The 17,443-nt window shown below is 53.6% G+C and overlaps 1 protein-coding gene and 1 long non-coding RNA gene across 5 annotated transcripts in view; one reads left to right on the top strand and one right to left on the bottom strand.

The window, feature by feature from the left end:
- Positions 1 to 6,340: 6,340 nt before the first annotated feature.
- Positions 6,341 to 17,443, bottom strand: part of ST3GAL1 (ST3 beta-galactoside alpha-2,3-sialyltransferase 1) — a 92,782-nt gene continuing 81,679 nt past the window's right edge. For all 4 annotated transcript variants that reach the window (XM_086335584.1, XM_086335586.1, XM_086335588.1 and 1 more), the window contains 4 exons: positions 16,757 to 16,936; positions 15,476 to 15,521; positions 13,418 to 13,537; positions 6,341 to 10,732 (listed from right to left, as the gene is read on the bottom strand). In XM_086335584.1, coding sequence (XP_086191710.1) covers positions 10,559 to 10,732; positions 13,418 to 13,537; positions 15,476 to 15,521; positions 16,757 to 16,936 — 520 coding nt within the window. In that variant the 3' untranslated portion in view covers positions 6,341 to 10,558. The remainder of the gene's footprint in view (positions 10,733 to 13,417; positions 13,538 to 15,475; positions 15,522 to 16,756; positions 16,937 to 17,443) is intronic.
- LOC147359699 (uncharacterized) lies at positions 10,635 to 12,387 on the top strand. The gene is made up of 2 exons (XR_015140336.1): positions 10,635 to 10,752; positions 10,891 to 12,387. It is a non-coding gene; the product is annotated as an uncharacterized LOC147359699 (long non-coding RNA).

Genomic DNA, 17,443 nt, shown 5'->3' on the forward strand with positions numbered 1-17,443 from the left:
GGAGGGTGTGGACTTGATAATTCTCGATGCCAAGTCATTTTTTTTTTTTTTCCAGGCAAAGCTATATTGGGGGCACTTACTGCAGCAGGGAGGGAAGCAAGAACAAACAACAGTTTCCCTTGCTTGCTGGCTCGCTCCCTGAGGAGGGGCGAGCTGATTCCTGACATGGGGTGGAGGTAGGGGTGTGTCCAGGGGTCAGGCTGGAGAGGTGGTTTGCCTACCTATTGGGTGGTGCTGTGTGTGGGGCGGTGGGGGGGAGTGGGGCGTGCATAGCACTTTGCTTTTGCCGCTGGCTCTTCAAAAGTGGCAATTGGGTTTTTTTAGTGTCTTTGTATCTTTTGTCCAGAATTTGTCCCAACTAATCAATGCCAAGTTATTTTAAATCCTGACCTGGGTGTGTGTTTTCTCATACAATTTTCACACACTCTCTGTGTTGACATTCTGGCCGAAGGCGATTCCACTGCGCCCTCTGGTGGTCAGTGGCTCTCATTGTTCGGGTCCGGCTCTTGACCAAGGTCACCGTGGAATGTGGGCAGTTCCCAGGTCAGGGAAAACCAGTCTGTTGGGGGGAAAGCATCTCCAAATTGCTTCATTTTGGAGCAGAGCAGACTCTTGTGGGGATCTCAGCACCTTGCTTTTGGAGTCCTGGCTCTCTCCCCCGTCCTTCACTGGCAGGTGACTTCATCTCCTAGAATCTCAGTTTCCTTGTTTCTCTTCTTCCAGAAACAGTGCCTCTTGGCAGGATTGCTGCCGGATTAAATGAGACTAACGTAGGCAAAGCCCTTAACCCATGTTGACAGCATTTGAAAGGGAATTATGATCATCATTAAGAATCTCCTATGTTTCCTGGTGTTGCTGTCGTCCTGGCATAAGACTGTGACCTTCCGATGTCAGAGAAACTGTCTTGCCCATCCCCAGCCCCCAGTGGCTCTTGGTACATATTCATCAAATGACATGTGTGTGTGTATATATATATATATATATATATGTATATATACATATATATATCACATTGGGCTTCCCAGGTGATGCTGTAGATAAAGAATCTGCCCACCAATGCAGGAGACATCAGAGATGTGGGTCTGACTCTTGAGTCGGGAAGAGCCCCTGGAGGAGGACATGGCAACCCACCCCAGTATTCTTGCCTGGAGAATCCCATGGACAGAGGAGCCTGGCAGGCCATGGTCCATAGGGCCGCAGAGTCCGCCATAACTGCGTGACTAACACACATATCCTATCATCAGGAATCACGGTTCCCACTTTGCAGAAAAGGTCCCTGTCTGAATCCAGGTCTTTGACACCCAGGACCTGTGGGTATCTATGATTCAGCCAAGGTTCCTTCTTGGGGGACTTACAAAGGGAAAGAATCTTCTAGCAGTCCACAGATCTACACCAACTCTAGCTCCCTATTTTGGACAAAGTTTCGGGAAAGCCTGTCCAAATGTTTTAAAACTTGGAGGGGAAGGAGTTCTCGGAACTACTTGGTCCCCACAAGAAGCTGAGCTTGGACATCGTGGCGGGGCGGAAGGCACCCTCAGGGCTCTCGAGTTTCTGCAGTAATAGGTTTTATGTAAGCACCGCTTCTCCAGGACTGGAGAAAGGATGCTCTGAATTCATGGTTATCAGGACCCCCTGCTGTGGTCTTCCACTTGCCAGGCTTGTGGCACACAGGTGGACCCCCAGCCCTGCAAAGAAGCTGGCTTGTTCCCTGACTTGTGGGAAGTGCCTGGGGGCTCCTGAGGACGCTGCCATCACCCCAGCCTGTGGCCGCTCTCGTCCAGCTCCGAGCAGCAGCTTTCAGGTTGAGGGCCACGTCTCTGTTGGCTTCGTTGATGGTTCTGGACTTCACGCACCCCCGCTCCCCAAACTTTCCTTTGCTGCAGGTGCCATTTGGGCTGTGGGTGCCAGATGGCCCCTTCCTCTTTTCCTGTCACTTGTACCCACCGTCCTGCTGCAGACGCTCCCCCATTCATGGCAGACAGCAAATCCATGATGTGTGTTTCTTACCAACCTGCTCCCTTGGCTTGCAGGCTTCTGCCCAGATCCATGGCCTCCACGGTCCAGAGCCTGACAAGGCCCAAGTCTCTGATTCCAAGTGGCTGAGATCCTAGTGCTTCAAGCCCACCTTTCTGTCCTGGCCTCTGGGTTCATGGAGAGATTGCTTAAGGAGCCAGTAAAAATCCTTTGCTCACTGTACTTCGAGTCAAGCTGAACTGGAGCGTGTGGCTTTGAACTGGAGCAAAACATGCAATTCCCTTATTTGTTTCATCCAGTCAAACTGACTTTTCCACCCCTGACTGCAGCATCCCGCCTGCAGCAGCCATGACAGCCTGTGCAGTGAGCACTGCGGAGGTCTGGAGATGGGGGAGAGACCGGGGGAGGGATAAGCTCCCCGGAGTGCAGCGGGGATGAGGTTTTGCTGGGCTGCCTTCTCTCTACATCTCTTCTTTGTTGTTGCTGTTATTCAATCGCTAAGTCATGTCCGACTCTGCAACCCCATGGACTGTAGCCCGCCAGGCTTTTCTGTCCATGAAATTCTCCAGGCAAGACTACTGGAGTGGGATGCCGTTTCTTTATCCAGCATATCTTTCAGACCCAGGGATGGAACCCACGTGTGCTGCATTGGCAGGCAGATTCTTTACCACTGAGACACCTTTGAAGACATGTCTCTTCTTATAAGGGCACTAATCCCACTATGTGGCCCCAGCCTCATGACCTCATATGAACCAAATCACCTCCCAAAGGCTTTGTTTCTGAATACCATCACATTGGGGTGAAGGCTTCAACATGTGGATTTTGGGGGAAGACAATTCAGGTCATAGCAGTGGGACTGGAATTGAGCATAGCCAGTCTCTGAATCCTTCCCTATGCCCACAAACAAAAGTGTGGCAAGGTGCCCAGAGTCTCTGAGAAACAGGTTACCTGGAATTTGCCGATTCCAGCGAGGACCTGATGTTTCATTGAAGATGACCAAAGGGCCGTGACTCTGACATGCGGAAGGAACATCACTGTGTCCTCCAGGGCTCCAGAGTTTGGAGAGACCCAGTGGTGTGTGTTAGAGGGAGAGGCTGAGAGGGGAAAGCGCACTGTCATCCTTGTCCTGTGGACGGATGCTGAGAGGGAGGGCTGCCAGTGCCTGAGCCCCAGCCGTGTTCGGTGGGTGCTGAGTCAGAACAAAGCAGAAGGAGAGGCTGGCCCTTCCCCAGTGGACACAGAGGGACCCACGGACCAGTGTGGGGCTTTCTTCTCAAGCCCCTAGAGCACAGCTTCCTGTACCTCACGCGATGTCCTGACTTAGGAAGGGATAGACTTTGGTGACTTGACTTTAGTGAGTGCTGGTGCAAACAAAACATCTTCCAAAGGCAATTGGAGGACGGGGCACCAGAGGGCCAGGGACACCTCCGCTTGGTGAGTGACATGGCAGATGGGTGTGACAGGTGACAGGCACGTTCCAAGAAAGCCACTCGCTCATGCACAAGGACAGAGCAATGCCTGAAGCGAATCCCTAAGTACAGGGGGCCATGAACAGTGACAATGAATAAGGAAGAGAAAGAAAATATGGGGGGGTATGTAGGAAACACTGATGCTCATACACTCTCTCCCGTCAATCCTTGCGTATATGTGCAGATCCTTAGGATAGAAAGTAAACAGAAATTAGAAGCCACCTTCTTTTTTGGTTGGCTTGTTTTTTCCTACTTTCAAAATTTTTCATTGTTTTTTAAATGTTCAGATACACTTTTATGCAATTTTTAGAGGTTACTTTCCATTTACAGTTACTACAAGATAGTATCACTCCAGTACTCTTGCCTGGAAAATCCCATGGACGGAGGAGCCTGGTGGGCTGCAGTCCATGGGGTCGTGAAGAGTCGGACACGACTGAGCGACTTCACTTTCACTTTTCACTTTCATGCACTGGAGAAGGAAATGGCAACCTGCTCCAGTGTTCTTGCCTGGAGAATCCCAGGGACGGGGGAGCCTGGTGGGCTGCCGTCTATGGGGTCACACAGAGTCGGACAGGACTGAAGTGACTTAGCAGCAGCAGCAGCATCTATATCCCTCATGGTGAGCAATACACCCCCGAGCCTGTCTTCACCCCGTAGTCTGCACCTCGCATTTTCCCACTTCTATATTGCAACACCTCCACCGACTCCCCTGCACGTAGCCACTGGTTTGTTCTGTTTCTCTTTTGTTATATTCCCTAGCTTATTGTATTTCTTAGGTTCCACTCTAAGTGAGGCCATACAGTATTTGTCTTTCTCTGTCTGACTTACTTTGCATAGCATCATGCCCTCCAAGTCCATCCATATTGCTGAAAATGGGAAAATTTTGTTCTTTTCTTATTCCGTTAACCCTTTGTGAAACAGTCAAGCGTGTGCTTGGAGCAGCCTGTGGGATGCTGCTGGGTGTATTTCGTCAGTGGCCCCACAGCCAAATCCTGGGGGACCGGTGTTTGTGGGAAGGGTCAGTGGTGCAGAGCAAGCTGGTTCTGGCTTGTACCCAACGCGTGCCTGAAGGGTCCCAAAGAAATGCCTTTGCATCCTCGGGAACACCTATGGAGGATCCTGGCTGATTCTGCCGCCTGCTGGCAGCTCCCGCCTGGGACAAGGGGGCGGTGAGTTCCCACCTGGCTGAGCTCATCCGGTAGGGCCTGACTTCGTGTGTCGCCACCTTGTGGCCGCGTGTCCACATTACAACTCTATTGTGATAGAATGGCTGTGGGCGTATTAGTAGCTCAGTCTTGTCCACCTCCTTGCAACCCCATGAACTGTAGCCCACCAGGGTCCTCTGTCCTTGGAATTCTCCAGGAAAGAATACTGGAGTGGATAGACATTCCCTCTGCAGAGGTCTAATGTGACACCAACCAGGAACAAACCTAGGGGAAGATAGGTTTCTGATGGAGGGTCAGTAATTTTTTCAGTCAACAAATGATAAGAGCAGGGCCCAGATATGGTATAATTCATTTAACTCTCAATGCATGTTTACAGCTTCCTGGGTGGCTCAGATGGTAAAGAATCTGTCTTCCATGCGGGAGACCTGGGTTCCATCCCTGGATCTGGAAGATCCCTTGAAGAAGGGTATGGCAACCCACTCCAGTATTCTTGCCTGGAGAATCCCATGGACAGAGGACCCTGGCAGGCCATAGTCCGTAGGGTTGTAAAGAGCTAGAGACCCCCGAGTGACTATCACTTTCATTCACATGTTTACATGGATGGTACTTCAACACTCCAACTTTGTTCGGTCTCTAAGTCTTGTCCGACTCTTTGTGACCCCTGGGTCACATGGAGCCTGTAGCCTACCGGGTTCCTCTGTCCATGGAATTTCCCAGGCAGGAATACTGGAGTGGGTGACCATTTCCTCCACCGGGGGATCTTCCCGATCCAGGGATCAAACCCGAGTTTCCTGCATCTCCGGAACTGGCAGGCAGATTCTTTACCAGTAGCGCCACCTGGGAAGACCCGTCCCAACTTTATTCATAAGGAAATACGCACAGAGAGGTTAAGCGACTTGCTCAAGCTCACACAGCTAATACACAGGACCCCGGGCAGCCTGACTCCCGAGCGCCTGTGCTAATCTCTGCACTGTCCCGTTTCCTGAGCAGCCTTCAGGTCACCACAAACTTGTCAAGAGACTGGGGAGGTGTCACTGAAGAGAACAGGGAGCCCCAGGTCTGAGGAGGGAAGGAAGTCTTAGCTTGAACCTCACCTCTGCCTGCAATTGCCTGCTGCCATTCACCAGCCCTGCAGGGCTGTTGAGAAAGTTCAAGACCATCCCTAGGGAGGGAGTATGCAAACTGTAAAGTGCTGTACTAACCGGGAGGTAGTATTATTGACACCAACTTTCCATTCTGTAGTCCCGTGATTGGATTGCTGGAATTATTCTAAAACCTGGGAGATTTGTGCCAACTCTGGATTGCACATGGACCCATACATGGATGTGCCCGTCTCTTCGGGAAGGAGGGACACTAACTCTGCCCACATCAGGCTACTTCATTCAGCAAACGCTCAGTGCACTGAGCGGGCACGTGTCTCCTCCAGCCTCCTAGGATGCATTCATTCTAGACCTCACACCCCATCTGGCAGCTCCTGAAGTGGTGCCCATTGGACAGATGAGACAGCTGAGGTTCAGAGGGCTTGGGTGACTGGCATTAGTCACACAGCAGGGAGAAGGCACAGTTGCATCTGAGCAGAGGCTAGCTCTTCATGTCCTGAGCCTCTGGGTGCCTGGTCGGGGTGGGCACTAACCCCGGAGGTGTCTTTTAAGACTCAAAGCGTCTCTTGCATTGGAGACTTTGAGAAGCCACACCAAGACACCACCCTTACAGAAAAACAAGACACACCCGAACGATAAAATAGCTCTCTTTTATTCATTTTGATTTGGATCATTGGAAATATTCAACAATAAATTAAAAATAAAAAATAGAGCAGAGGCTGTGGAAAGCAGACTCTTGCCAACTTCATTCAAAAAAGCATCCAGATGAACACTCAGCTGCAAAACACGAGAGCCAGGCAAGGAGGGGCAGACAAAGAAAGCAGACTTTAAAACAACACCAACCAACCCACCAACAGGACTGCAAAGAGGGGAAAAGTGCTCGGGGAACTTTGGCTTTGACACGAACTGGGTTAAGTGTTAGCACGACGGTGCACCACGTCCATGCTACTGGGGCCCAGTGGGGACTCCTGACATAGACCCGGGTTAAAGCTGGTGTCTGGACCAGGATCTTGGGTGGGTGGGCGACGATGGCAGATTGGAAGCTGAGCAACAGGGTCAAGTTCAACATAAGTACAGATCTTTGATGGACTGGGAGGGAAACGGGGGGCTGGAGGCAGGCTTGGAGGAAATGTGTTGCTTTGGGGGAGGACTGTGTGATGCCGCCTCGCCTGGTAGCTGTTCCTCACCCTCTTCTATGCACAGGTGTCATGTACCCCCGCCACGGCCCCCCAGGGGGCTCCAAACACATTAGCCCAGACCCCACAAGAGGATGGCCAGCCGATGGCCTATGGCCAACCCTGCCACAAACCAGATGTCCTTGATGGATGCAGTGACAGCCCCCAGCTCTTTGGAGGGGTGAGAACAGTTGCCCGTCCTGATGGCACGTGGCCGGAGTCCGGCCAACTCTGGCTTCCCTGGAGAGAGCACTTCCGACCACAAGCACGTGAGGGAGGGCGGGCTGTTTTGTCTTCCACTTTTTCTTTGGGTTCAGGCTGCCTTGAAGGAAACAGCTGAAGCAAACATCACAGTGCTCAGCGCTCTCTGAGACTCCATGCTGCCTGGACCCAGAGGCCCAGTTTGCATCGAGGTAGCTTTGTCCCCTTTCCCTGGCCCTTCTGGCCACAGCCGAGCCTTGGGGGGGTGGTCTCCCGTGAACCTGCCCCCCCTCTCCCACCCACTATAGGAATCACCTGACCACCCCTCGTTGCCTGGCTTCTCCCTTTTATGTCCTATTTCCTTAGATCTGGCTTCTCCCACTAATCCAGCCTAGGTGATTTTCTGGACAATACCTGATGAAGCTGGGGTTTCCAAACGCATCCGCTTAAGAACTTTCTTCTCTGCCCCAGATCACTACCCTCCCGCCCTCCTTTCTTCTCCTTCCCATGGGTGAGGCCAGGGGCTCCAGGGGATATGGCTACAGGTGTAGATTTTGCTCCAGCACCAGAGAGCAGCTTCCTGGTTCCCTGGGGGAGCCAGAAGGCTAGGGTGTTGCTGACATCTTTCTCCCTCATTAGCCTGGCCTCTTTAGCTTCAGGCTCAGCACTGACTGCTGCAACAGGAATGCCTCTAACGCTTGCCTGGGGCTAGTCTCCAAGGAGCTCTGTCTGCGGAATGGGCAGAGCCCTGGGCTGGTATGCTGGGCCCCAGGGACAGCCTCCTCTTGTGGGTGCTTCTCACCCTCTGGCTGGTGGCCAAACCCCCGTGGAAACAGTCTTGTCCAGGTCTCGGCCACCCTTACCCCAGGTATGGGCCCCGCTGGTTTAAGGCAATGGTGTGTTAATCCTGGCCACAGCGGCTGGCTGGATTCGCTTAGGTGGCCATTGGTAAGCCCAGGAACAGACACAAGGCCGTGTCTGCCCCAGCTGTGGGGAAATGTGATGCTATCCCCTGCACTGGAAGAAGAGCGTGAGAAGGCAGAGGTCACAGCTTGCCTCGGGCCCCCGTGGTGGCCTGAGAATCAAGCCGGTGGTGAGAGGCTTGTAGTCAGAAGCTTACACCGCCTACAGTTCTCGGAGGGGCTGGGGCAGCCCACCTCCAGGTGGTCTAATAGGGACCCAATAACATCCTCTTTTAGCTCGAAATCTATTTCACAGCTGGTTCACTTGTGCAGTCACTTCCCTTCTCTGGCCTTGCTTTGCTCATCTGCAAATGGGGACCCAAGGACTGAAAGGCCTGTCACGATGAACAGCCTGGTGGCGGGGAGAGACAGGGTGGAGACCAGGTGGCAGTGAGTCAGCCACACACCCGGCAGAGTTCCTCACGCCAAGGACTGCCGTGACCTCTAGCCTCTGAGGATTTATGCTGGGAATCATGACCTCACAGCAATTGACAAGCATTTGTCAGTCAAGAGGGTCTTTGGTTTTGGAGGATTTTAATGCTCGAACAGTTTTTTTCATTTGCTTGCTTTTTCTTTTTAAAAAAAAAAAACAAAAACAAAAAAACCACTTTCTGGATTCTGAACCTTAGAGAATCAAAGAAAAACTGGACCCTCTCCCCAGGCAAACACTCAGGGGAAGAACCAGCAGGGTGTGTGACTTCTAGGGACACTTGTAAATGACCGATACCCACTGTGGACACTCCCCGTTGGCAGAGGGAGACACGGAGGCGGGGGGCAGGGCTTGCCAGAGGGCTGCAGGGCGCGGTGGGGCGGGACCCCCTGGCCTCTGAGAGTAGCATCCTTCATCCTCCTCCAGGCCACGGTCACACCTTCTCAAGGCACCTGTGGCCCTTCAGGGAATGCCCGCGACAGCAAGAAATTTCTCTTTTTTTGATTAAATGTCAGTGCGTGCATGCTAAGTCGCTCAGTCATGTCCGACTCTTTGTGACCCTATGGACTGTAGCCCACCAGGCTCCTCTGTCCATGGGGATTCTCTAGGCAAGAAGACTGGAGTGGGTTGCCATTTCCTCCTCCAGGGGAATCTTTCCAACCCAGGGATCAAATCCGCATCTCTTACGTCTCCTTCATTTGCAGGAGGGTTCTTTACTACAAGTGCCACCTGGAACTATGAGTCTATTCCCACCCAGCCCCAAGACAGTGCCGCTTGATTTGGAGATTCTTAGCTGAGACTGAATCTAAGCCCACAGTGAGGAAGAAGAAAGTGGGGCTGGAAGAGAAGGAGATACATAGTATCCGGCAAACCTATCAACCCGACATTCCAGGGTCTGCCCACCAGCAAGCCCTCAAGCCCTAAACACCCCAGTACCCCACGTCTGAAGATTTCTACAAAACTGGCTCTGAGCGCCCACACGGCAGCTGCCTGCCGAAGCGAGCGTAACTGAGCCACAAAGTGCAGACGATGTCAGTTGAATTTAAAAGACAAAACAATAAATAATCAGGAAGGCTGACGAGGAAGAAAGAGCAGCTGGGATGTGAAGGATGAGGTATGACTTCTCCCCTCTGACGGTCACGTTTCTAGGATGTCCTCACACAGGTGGCCAGGGGGGATCTGACCCTGGTGGCAACCGCTGGCTGATGCCCCCTCTCCACCACAAAGCTCTGGAAGGTTACGGGCACCAAATCCAATAGTCTGTGAAAATGAGAATGTATGGTCCACGGCTGACGGGCCTCTGGATGGAGCCTAGTTCCAACTGAGCTTTCTTGCAGCTCAGACTCTGGCTCCAGAAACTAGAACACTCTCCCCAGCTACAGACCAAGGGGAGTGCACTGCTGGGGTCCCCTTCCCCAAGCTGGGGCTCTTGCCACATTTCAGTCAATGCATGCGTTTCTCCCCCCAGTACCAAGGCACGTGGAAGCACTTAGACCCATGCTCAGCTGTCATGGTAACCACAGAGATCAATTACTCGAGGAAACGTCAGCTTGGGAAGAAGACATCTCCTGGGCATTTAGGGTCCTGAAGACCTTCAGGGTGGGGACCCCTCATGGCCACAGTTTAATGATCTTTGGGCAGAAAGGGGAGGTGGGGTGGCTCTCCTGGAGGTCATCTTCACCCAGAAACTTCCGAGCAAGAATCAGAGTGTTGGCCCCGGACCCCTTGGCAGCGTAGTCTCTGTGCTTCCCCCCGGGAGACCATCCTCTCGTCTAGAACATGGGACTCCTAGGATGGGGCCTCTCCAGAGTCTCCCCGCCTCCCCCAGCCCAGAACAGCAGCGAGGCGGGGGTTCTCCCCTCCCGAGACTGATTCTGAGACTTGTTCTGCGGCCCTGGCAGGGGTCGGTGACCTTGCTGAGTAGATGCTGCTAAATGTTGGGGTGCAAGAGGCTGCGAGGGGCACCTGGGCACACCCCTGAGGCTGGTCCTGGAAGTTCCTGGAGAAGAACAGCTCCGGTGAGAAGCTGGGGCTGGATGCGGAGTCGCATGTGGGGCACCTGTCCTGAGGCCTTCGCAGCGTCATCTTCCCTTGAAGATCCGGATTTTGTTGATGGACGCCAAGGTGGCCGTCACGTTGGACTCGAAGTCCCCATCGTGTACCCCAGTCTTCCGAAAAGCCCCCGCCGATGGGTTGTTTTCCCAGTAGTGGTGCCAGTTCCCTTTGCTGTCCGCCCCGAAGCCATACAAGTCCACCTGCCAAAGGCAAAGCAAAGGTGAGGACTGGCCAGTGGGGGAAACGGCCTCCAGAAGCGCAACTCCCGGGAGCCTGGGGTAGCAAAGGCAAGCTGAGTAAAAGTCAAGTCCAAGGCCAGAAGGCATCACGGAAGCCTACTGCTTGTCTGTGCCTGCAGGGTCCACCTCCGCAGAGGTACAACCTCTTCTCCAAGGACTGAAGAGCAGAACTTCAAAGTCCAGCAGTCCGCCCCAGGCCCCAGTTCTGCCTCCTGCTGGTGTAACCTGTGAATGCCAAACCACTTCTTGGAGCCTCACTTTCCTCATCTGGGAAGTGGGGCCAAGAGTGATGCCCATGGAGAGGGGGGTGTGATCCACCAAGAAAAGGTACTGATCCTTTTCTTCCCCTAGGCCAATATTCATCTGGTCCAGGGGTCCTCACTGTCTGGGGGCGGGGGGCAGGCTTCTTACATGCGACACGCATTTCCTGAGCCTTTATTCTGTGTCAAGTGTGCATTAAACCCGTCAGAGTTCAGGGGGATGCTAGAGAAATTAGGGATGAGGGAGTTAGGTCTCAGCCCTCGGAGCTTCTTCTTTTTTTAATCAATATATAATCATATCTTTATCAACATGCCCTTGCCAGGATGAGTACTGTGTTAGGGGAAAAAAATTGTCTACTTAGACAAAAATACATATTTTTGGTTATATGATTCCAGGATATTTTCTCTTTCTCTAGCTTCTATGATATCACCATTTAATAAATTTAAACTAGGGTAAAAGACAAAATATATGAGAAAATTTTACTTGCACATTATGCAACTTAAATCCTAACTTTTCTTTCCTCAAAACTCCCCATAAAAGTATTTTTAATTAATGTGCTTCTTGGAGAAACAAGTGTTAACACAAAATAATATATTTCATGATCAAATAAGGTAGAAAGTTTAATAGATGGTTATTTGTTTGCTTTTGTTCTGTTCGGAGATCAGCACACTTATCCTGTAGAGGGTCAAATATTAAGTACTTTTTCATATCCTATCTTTTAGAAACAAATCACAGTCCTGCCCATATTCAAGAGGAGATGATGACAAAAAGGTGTGAGTAACAGTCCCCTTGAGCTGCTAACTTATGACAGCCACCAACTGAGCCCTCAAGAGGGGCTGATGCCAGGGCTTCCCCACAGTTCCCGGCCTCTGCCTCCCCGCACCGAGGAGGGTGAGGTGACCGGAGGGGGCAGAGAGCTTGGCCGACAAGGTGACCTTCGAACTGGGTCTTGGAAAATGAGTAGAAGATGCCCAGGAAGGGTCTGGCATGCTAAGTCGCTTCCGTCATGTCCGACTCTGTGATCCTATGGATCCTAGCCCACCAGGCTTCTTTGTCCATAGGAGTGTCCAGGCAAGAATCCTGGAGTGGGTTGCCACACCCTCCTCTGGGGAATCTTCCCAACCCAGGGATCGAACCCATGTCTCTTAGCTCTCCTTCATCGGCAGGGGGGTTCTTTAGCACTAACGTCACCCGGGAAGCCCAAGGGACTGGGGAAGAGGCTTTCAGGGAGACGAGCAGCCATGTGGGGTGCAACGTGGCAGACAGATTCCAGGGCGGGCGCCCGTCAGACCAGGAGACAGCTCTGTGCTGACTGCAGACTTTTTAGGAAATGCCAGCACGGACACGGCCACCCCAGGGCAGGAGGGAAGGGCACTCCTGAGGCAGAAGCCCACGGTCTCTGTGAGCAGCAGACAGGAGGTGGGGGCAGCAGGGGGAGTCAAGAGGCAGATATGGTTTCCGGTGGGGACACCCGGGTTTCTGGCTGAAGGATGGGGGCAGATGGCGGCAGAGCGCACGAGTTAGAGATGGCGGCAGGCTTTGCTGCTCCCTCAATCCCTACCTGCGATTTCCGCTAGGAGCCTTGCAGCGGGCAAGGACGGACCGTAGGTGACAAGAAGGGACACGGAGGGTCCTGCCTGAACCAGGGCCAGGGAGGAAGTTAGCGGGGAGGGACTGTGGTCCCCCTCCTGTTTCACTGCCCACAGGCAGTGAGCACCCTAGATCGCCCATGGAAACATGGGCACAGCCTGGCAGAAGGTGAGGAGAGTCCATGATGGGGAAAGGCTGCTGTTGCTAAGTCGCGTCAGTCGTGTCTGACTCTGTGTGACCCCATAGACGGCAGCCCACCAGGCTCCCCCATCCCTGGGATTCTCCAGGCAAGAACACTAGAGTGGGGTGCCGTTGCCTTCTCCGGATGGGGAAAGGCATGCTTTACAAAATCACTGGTTCTCAATCTTGGTGAGCAGAGGAAGCCCTGGGTGCCTGGGGGAACCCTTGGGTCCCTGGTCCCCACTGCCAGCAGTTCTGGTGGAAGTGGGCTGGGCTGTGGCCTGGGGGCTAGAATTTAGCTGCACAGATGATTCTAACAAGCAAACGAGATGGAAACTGAAGCCCCAGACAGCTTCCCCGTTACAATCTGCTCCCTTATTTGGCCCCCAGGTCTGAGCTACCTGCTGGGCCTGGCCCTGCCCAGGGCAGCTCCCACACCAGGAGAACAAGACTCCTTCCTGGAAGGTCCTATGGAGGAGGCACTGCAAGCCCCACAGTGGAGACAGGACCTGAGCTCCCAGAAGAGGCCTGGGGGTGGGGATGGAGGTCCTGACCGCAGGCGCTCTCGCGGGCCCCTGGGGAACACGAGGCAGTGGGGGATGGGGTGTGTCCTACCTCATCACAGACGTGCAGTGAGAAGATAACGGACAGGATGCCGGTGGACGGGTACCGCCCGTGGCCCTGCAGCCAGCTGTCGAAGACGTACTTGATGAAGGCCGGGTGGTAAATCAGGATCTGCGGAGGGAAGGATGCGGCCCAGGGTGAGGGGCTGGGGGAGAGCCAGGCAGGCATCAGGTGCCGCATGCCCTTGTGTCCACGTGGGACACGGTGGTGCCCGGAGCTCATATCCCTACACGGGGGGTTGGGAGGGGTACGATCTAGTGGACAATACGGACCCTAACCTAAATCATGAAAGGCTGGGCTGGATGAAGCACAAGCTGGAATCAAGATTGCAGGGAAAAATATCGATAACCTCAGATACACAGAAGACACCCCCCTTATGGCAGAAAGCAAAGAAGAACTAAAGAGCCTCTTGATGAGGGTGAAAGAGGAGAGTGAAAAAGCTGGCTTAAAACTCAACATTCAAAAAACCAAGATCATGGCATCCGGTCCCATCACTTCATGGCCAAAAGATGGGGAAACAATGGAAACAATGACAGACTTTATTTTGGGGGGTTCCAAAGTCACTGCAGACGGTGACTTCAGGCATGAAAGTAAAAGACACTTACTCCTTGGAAGAAAAGCTATGACAAACCTAGACCACATTTTATAAAGCAGAGACTTACTTTGCCAACAAAGGTCTGTATAGTCAAAGCTATGTTTTTTCCAGTAGTCATGTACGGGTGTAAGAGTTGGACCATAAAGAAAGCTGAGCGCCGAAGAATTGATGCTTTTGAACTCGAACTGTGTTGGAGAAGACTCTTGAGAGTCCCTTGGACTGCAAAGAGATCAAACCAGTCCATCCTAGAGGAAATTAGTCCTGAATATTCATTGGAATGACTGATGCTGAAGCTGAAGCTCCAATACTTTGGCCACTTGAAGCAAATAACTGACTCACTGGAAAAGACCCTGATGCTGGGAAAGATTGAAGGCAGGAGGAGAAGGTGACGACAGAGGATGAGAGGGTTGGATGGCATCACCAACTCAATAGACATGAGTTTGAGCAAGCTCGGGGAGTTGGTGATGGACAGGGAAGCCTGGTGTGCTACAGTCCATGGGGGTTGCAAAGAGTCAGACACAACTGAGTGACTGAGCTGAACTGAACTGAATCTAAATCACGGATACACAGAGCATGCTGGAATAGAGGATGACCACAGAGAGAAACAAAGCAGAGAAAGATGAGGAAGGAAGGGGTGAGAAGGCGGCATCTGAACTACAGTCAAGGAGGCCAGGAGCAGGACATGAGGCTGCAGGAGAAGGCCCCAAGGGAGCAGCATGAGCTGGGGACAGGACACGCCTGGCACCCTGCAGGAAGACACCGAGCCACCCGTCTGGCCTGACATGGGCCTGAATGACCTTAAGCCCCTAAAATGACCTCCCATGCCAGCTGTCCCTCTCCTCGTGTCATAGGTGGGGAAATCGAGGCTCAGAGACACTAAGTAACATGCTCAACGTCACACAGCCACCCCTGGGAGGACATCAGCACACAGCATCGGTGAACAAGCTGTGTGTCTCTGGGCAAGTTACCTGGCCTCTCTGAACCTGATCTCTTCATCTCCACGCAACACTTCACTTCCACCATCCCTGTGCCCTTTGCCCACGTCTTACCCAACCCCACACCAGGTCCTACTGGGGAACATGGCGATATAGAGAGACAGGAGGTGAGGACTGGCTTTGAGATGCTCACACCATAGGGGCAGTGGCTCTCAAATAGCGTCCACATCCTTGGGGGGCTTGTAAAAACCCAGAGCTTCTGATTCAGCAGATCTGGGGCGGCCCGAGGATCTGCACTGGTGACAAGGGCTGGTCCAGGGTCCAGGTTTAGGGAAACTTTCCAGGGTTCGTCTCTCCACTCTCTAAGTGGGGGCCCACCCGCTGCCGCCAACCCTGGGGGCCCAGGGGCTCTCTGCAGCCAGATGCGGGCAGGGCGGGGAGATGGCTCTCTCTGTCATCAGGCGGAGCCTTGAAAGCGAGGCTGAGCTCAGAGGGCAAGGCACCTGCGCCTTGACTCACCTTATTCTTTTTCACTTTGATCTTGGCGGGGACAGGAACGTAGGTACTGCAGGAGGAAAAGACAGCTGGTTAGCACAGGAGAGGGCCGGCTGCCTGGGCATCGGCTGGGGCGGGGAGGGCTGGAGACGCAGCTGGACCACGGGGAGAGGCAGGTGGGCCACGGGGAGACACAGGCAGGCCATCGGGAGAGGCAGGCGGACCACGGGGAGAGGAAGGCGGGCCACGGGGAGAGGAAGGCGGGCCACGGGGAGAAGCACTCTTTCAGCAAGGGGCTCCACCTCCTGCAGTAGCCCATTATGGACACCAGAGGGCGATCGTGGCTAATTTGAGGACCTTCTGCGGAGGCCAAGCTGAGCCCCAGCTGATACAACCCCTCCTCTGCCCAAGCCTGCTTCCCTCACTGCCCTGCAGCCCGAATCCCTCGGATTTCCTAACCAGGCCCCAGACAAGCAGGCGCTCAGCCATCTGGGCACTAAGCCCCTTTTCTTTCAGGAAGGAATGGGACCGGGTGCGAGCCTGGCTCTGTGTAGAGGCCAAGCCTCCAGGTCTCCCTGGAGGACAGAGGTCATGAAGGACTAGTGTGAGCTCAGCGAGATGTGTGCCAAGCGGCCGGAACAAATCAGATGTGAACTAACTCGCCAATGCTCCAGGCAGGACTGGGGACTCACACCAGAGCCTACATGCTCCTCACCCAGTCTCCCTAGCCCTCCCTCAGCCCGGCTGGGGCTGCTTTGAGTGTGAGAGGCAGGTGTCGGGGGGTACTGTCATAATTGGGGAGCAGCACAGAGATGAGAAAGTTCAGCAGGGTCCACCTCCTGGGGGACTCGCAGGGCATTTGGGGAAGCAAGGGCAACCCACTCCAGTCTTCTTGCCTGGAGAATCCCCTGGACAGAGGAGCTTGGCAGGCTACAGTCCATGGGGTCACCAAGAGTCAGACACACTGAGCAACTAACACTTTCACTTTTCACTTTGGGGAAGCAAACCTGGGAGGTCTATTGTGTTGTGGCGTGGGGAGTCATGAGCAGGAGGAAGGCCAGAGCTCGGGGTCATCGGGTGATGGGAGGATGGGTACCAGGAAGAGCAGGAGGCAGCCTGGGGGCGGGGCTCTGCTGTCTAGGAGGAGGCCTGGGGAGGCGAGGTGTGCCAGCAGGACAGCATGAGTGTGGCTGTAGCGGGTGGGACAGCACGGCAGGGGGCTCAGAGGCCCTCACTCAGCAAGGAGGAGAAGTGACCCCCCCCGGCAGTGACCCCCCGCCATGCAGACTCCCCAAGGGGACTTACTGGGAGATGGTGCCCTTGGTGGTGGCGCTGATCACCCACTCCAGGTCGACAGTCTTGAAGGGGACCAGGACCATGCTGACGTTCTCTGCCAGCTCCCTGAAGCTCTCGGGGTACACGAGGTGGTGGGTAGTCTTCCTCCCGACGTCGGCCTCAAACCCTGCAGTGGGGGCCTTGTTCATCCTGGCAGGGGGAGGGAGAGACGACAGGCATCATGTCAGCATCAAAGCTGACTTGGAGGGTCAGCTTTAGCTCAGAGAGGCTGTGCTGTGTCCCCTTCGCTGGGCCCCAACTTCCTCATTTGTAAAATGGGCACAGGGAGGGCACAGGTCAGATGCTTTAGCAACTTTTTTCTCATTTATGATCTCAGGTGAGCCTAACCATCCCCACCACCAACAGCTGACTCTGTCCCGGTGCAGTGATGTAGCCCGTTGACCTTTAACGATAACTCGTATATGTATTTTATGGTCCTATTTTTACGGCCAAACTAATCTGAGCATAAAGAATTTATCCCAGAACACAAGAGCTACCCTGTGGCGGCCTTGAACTCAGGGCCTGTCGGCCCTAAATCTGACTCTTTCCCCCTCACCAGAGACATTCCCACTGGACACCAGTACACTGAGGCTCCCCGAGGCCAGGTGAGTGGTCTAAAGACATAAAGTCGGAGTCCACATACATGGGGGACAGTTC

This window comes from Bos grunniens, chromosome 14, assembly GCF_055505025.1.
Source record: "Bos grunniens cultivar Pamir isolate PY7600 chromosome 14, Bosgru_T2T1.0, whole genome shotgun sequence".
Taxonomy (NCBI): Eukaryota; Metazoa; Chordata; class Mammalia; order Artiodactyla; family Bovidae; genus Bos; species Bos grunniens.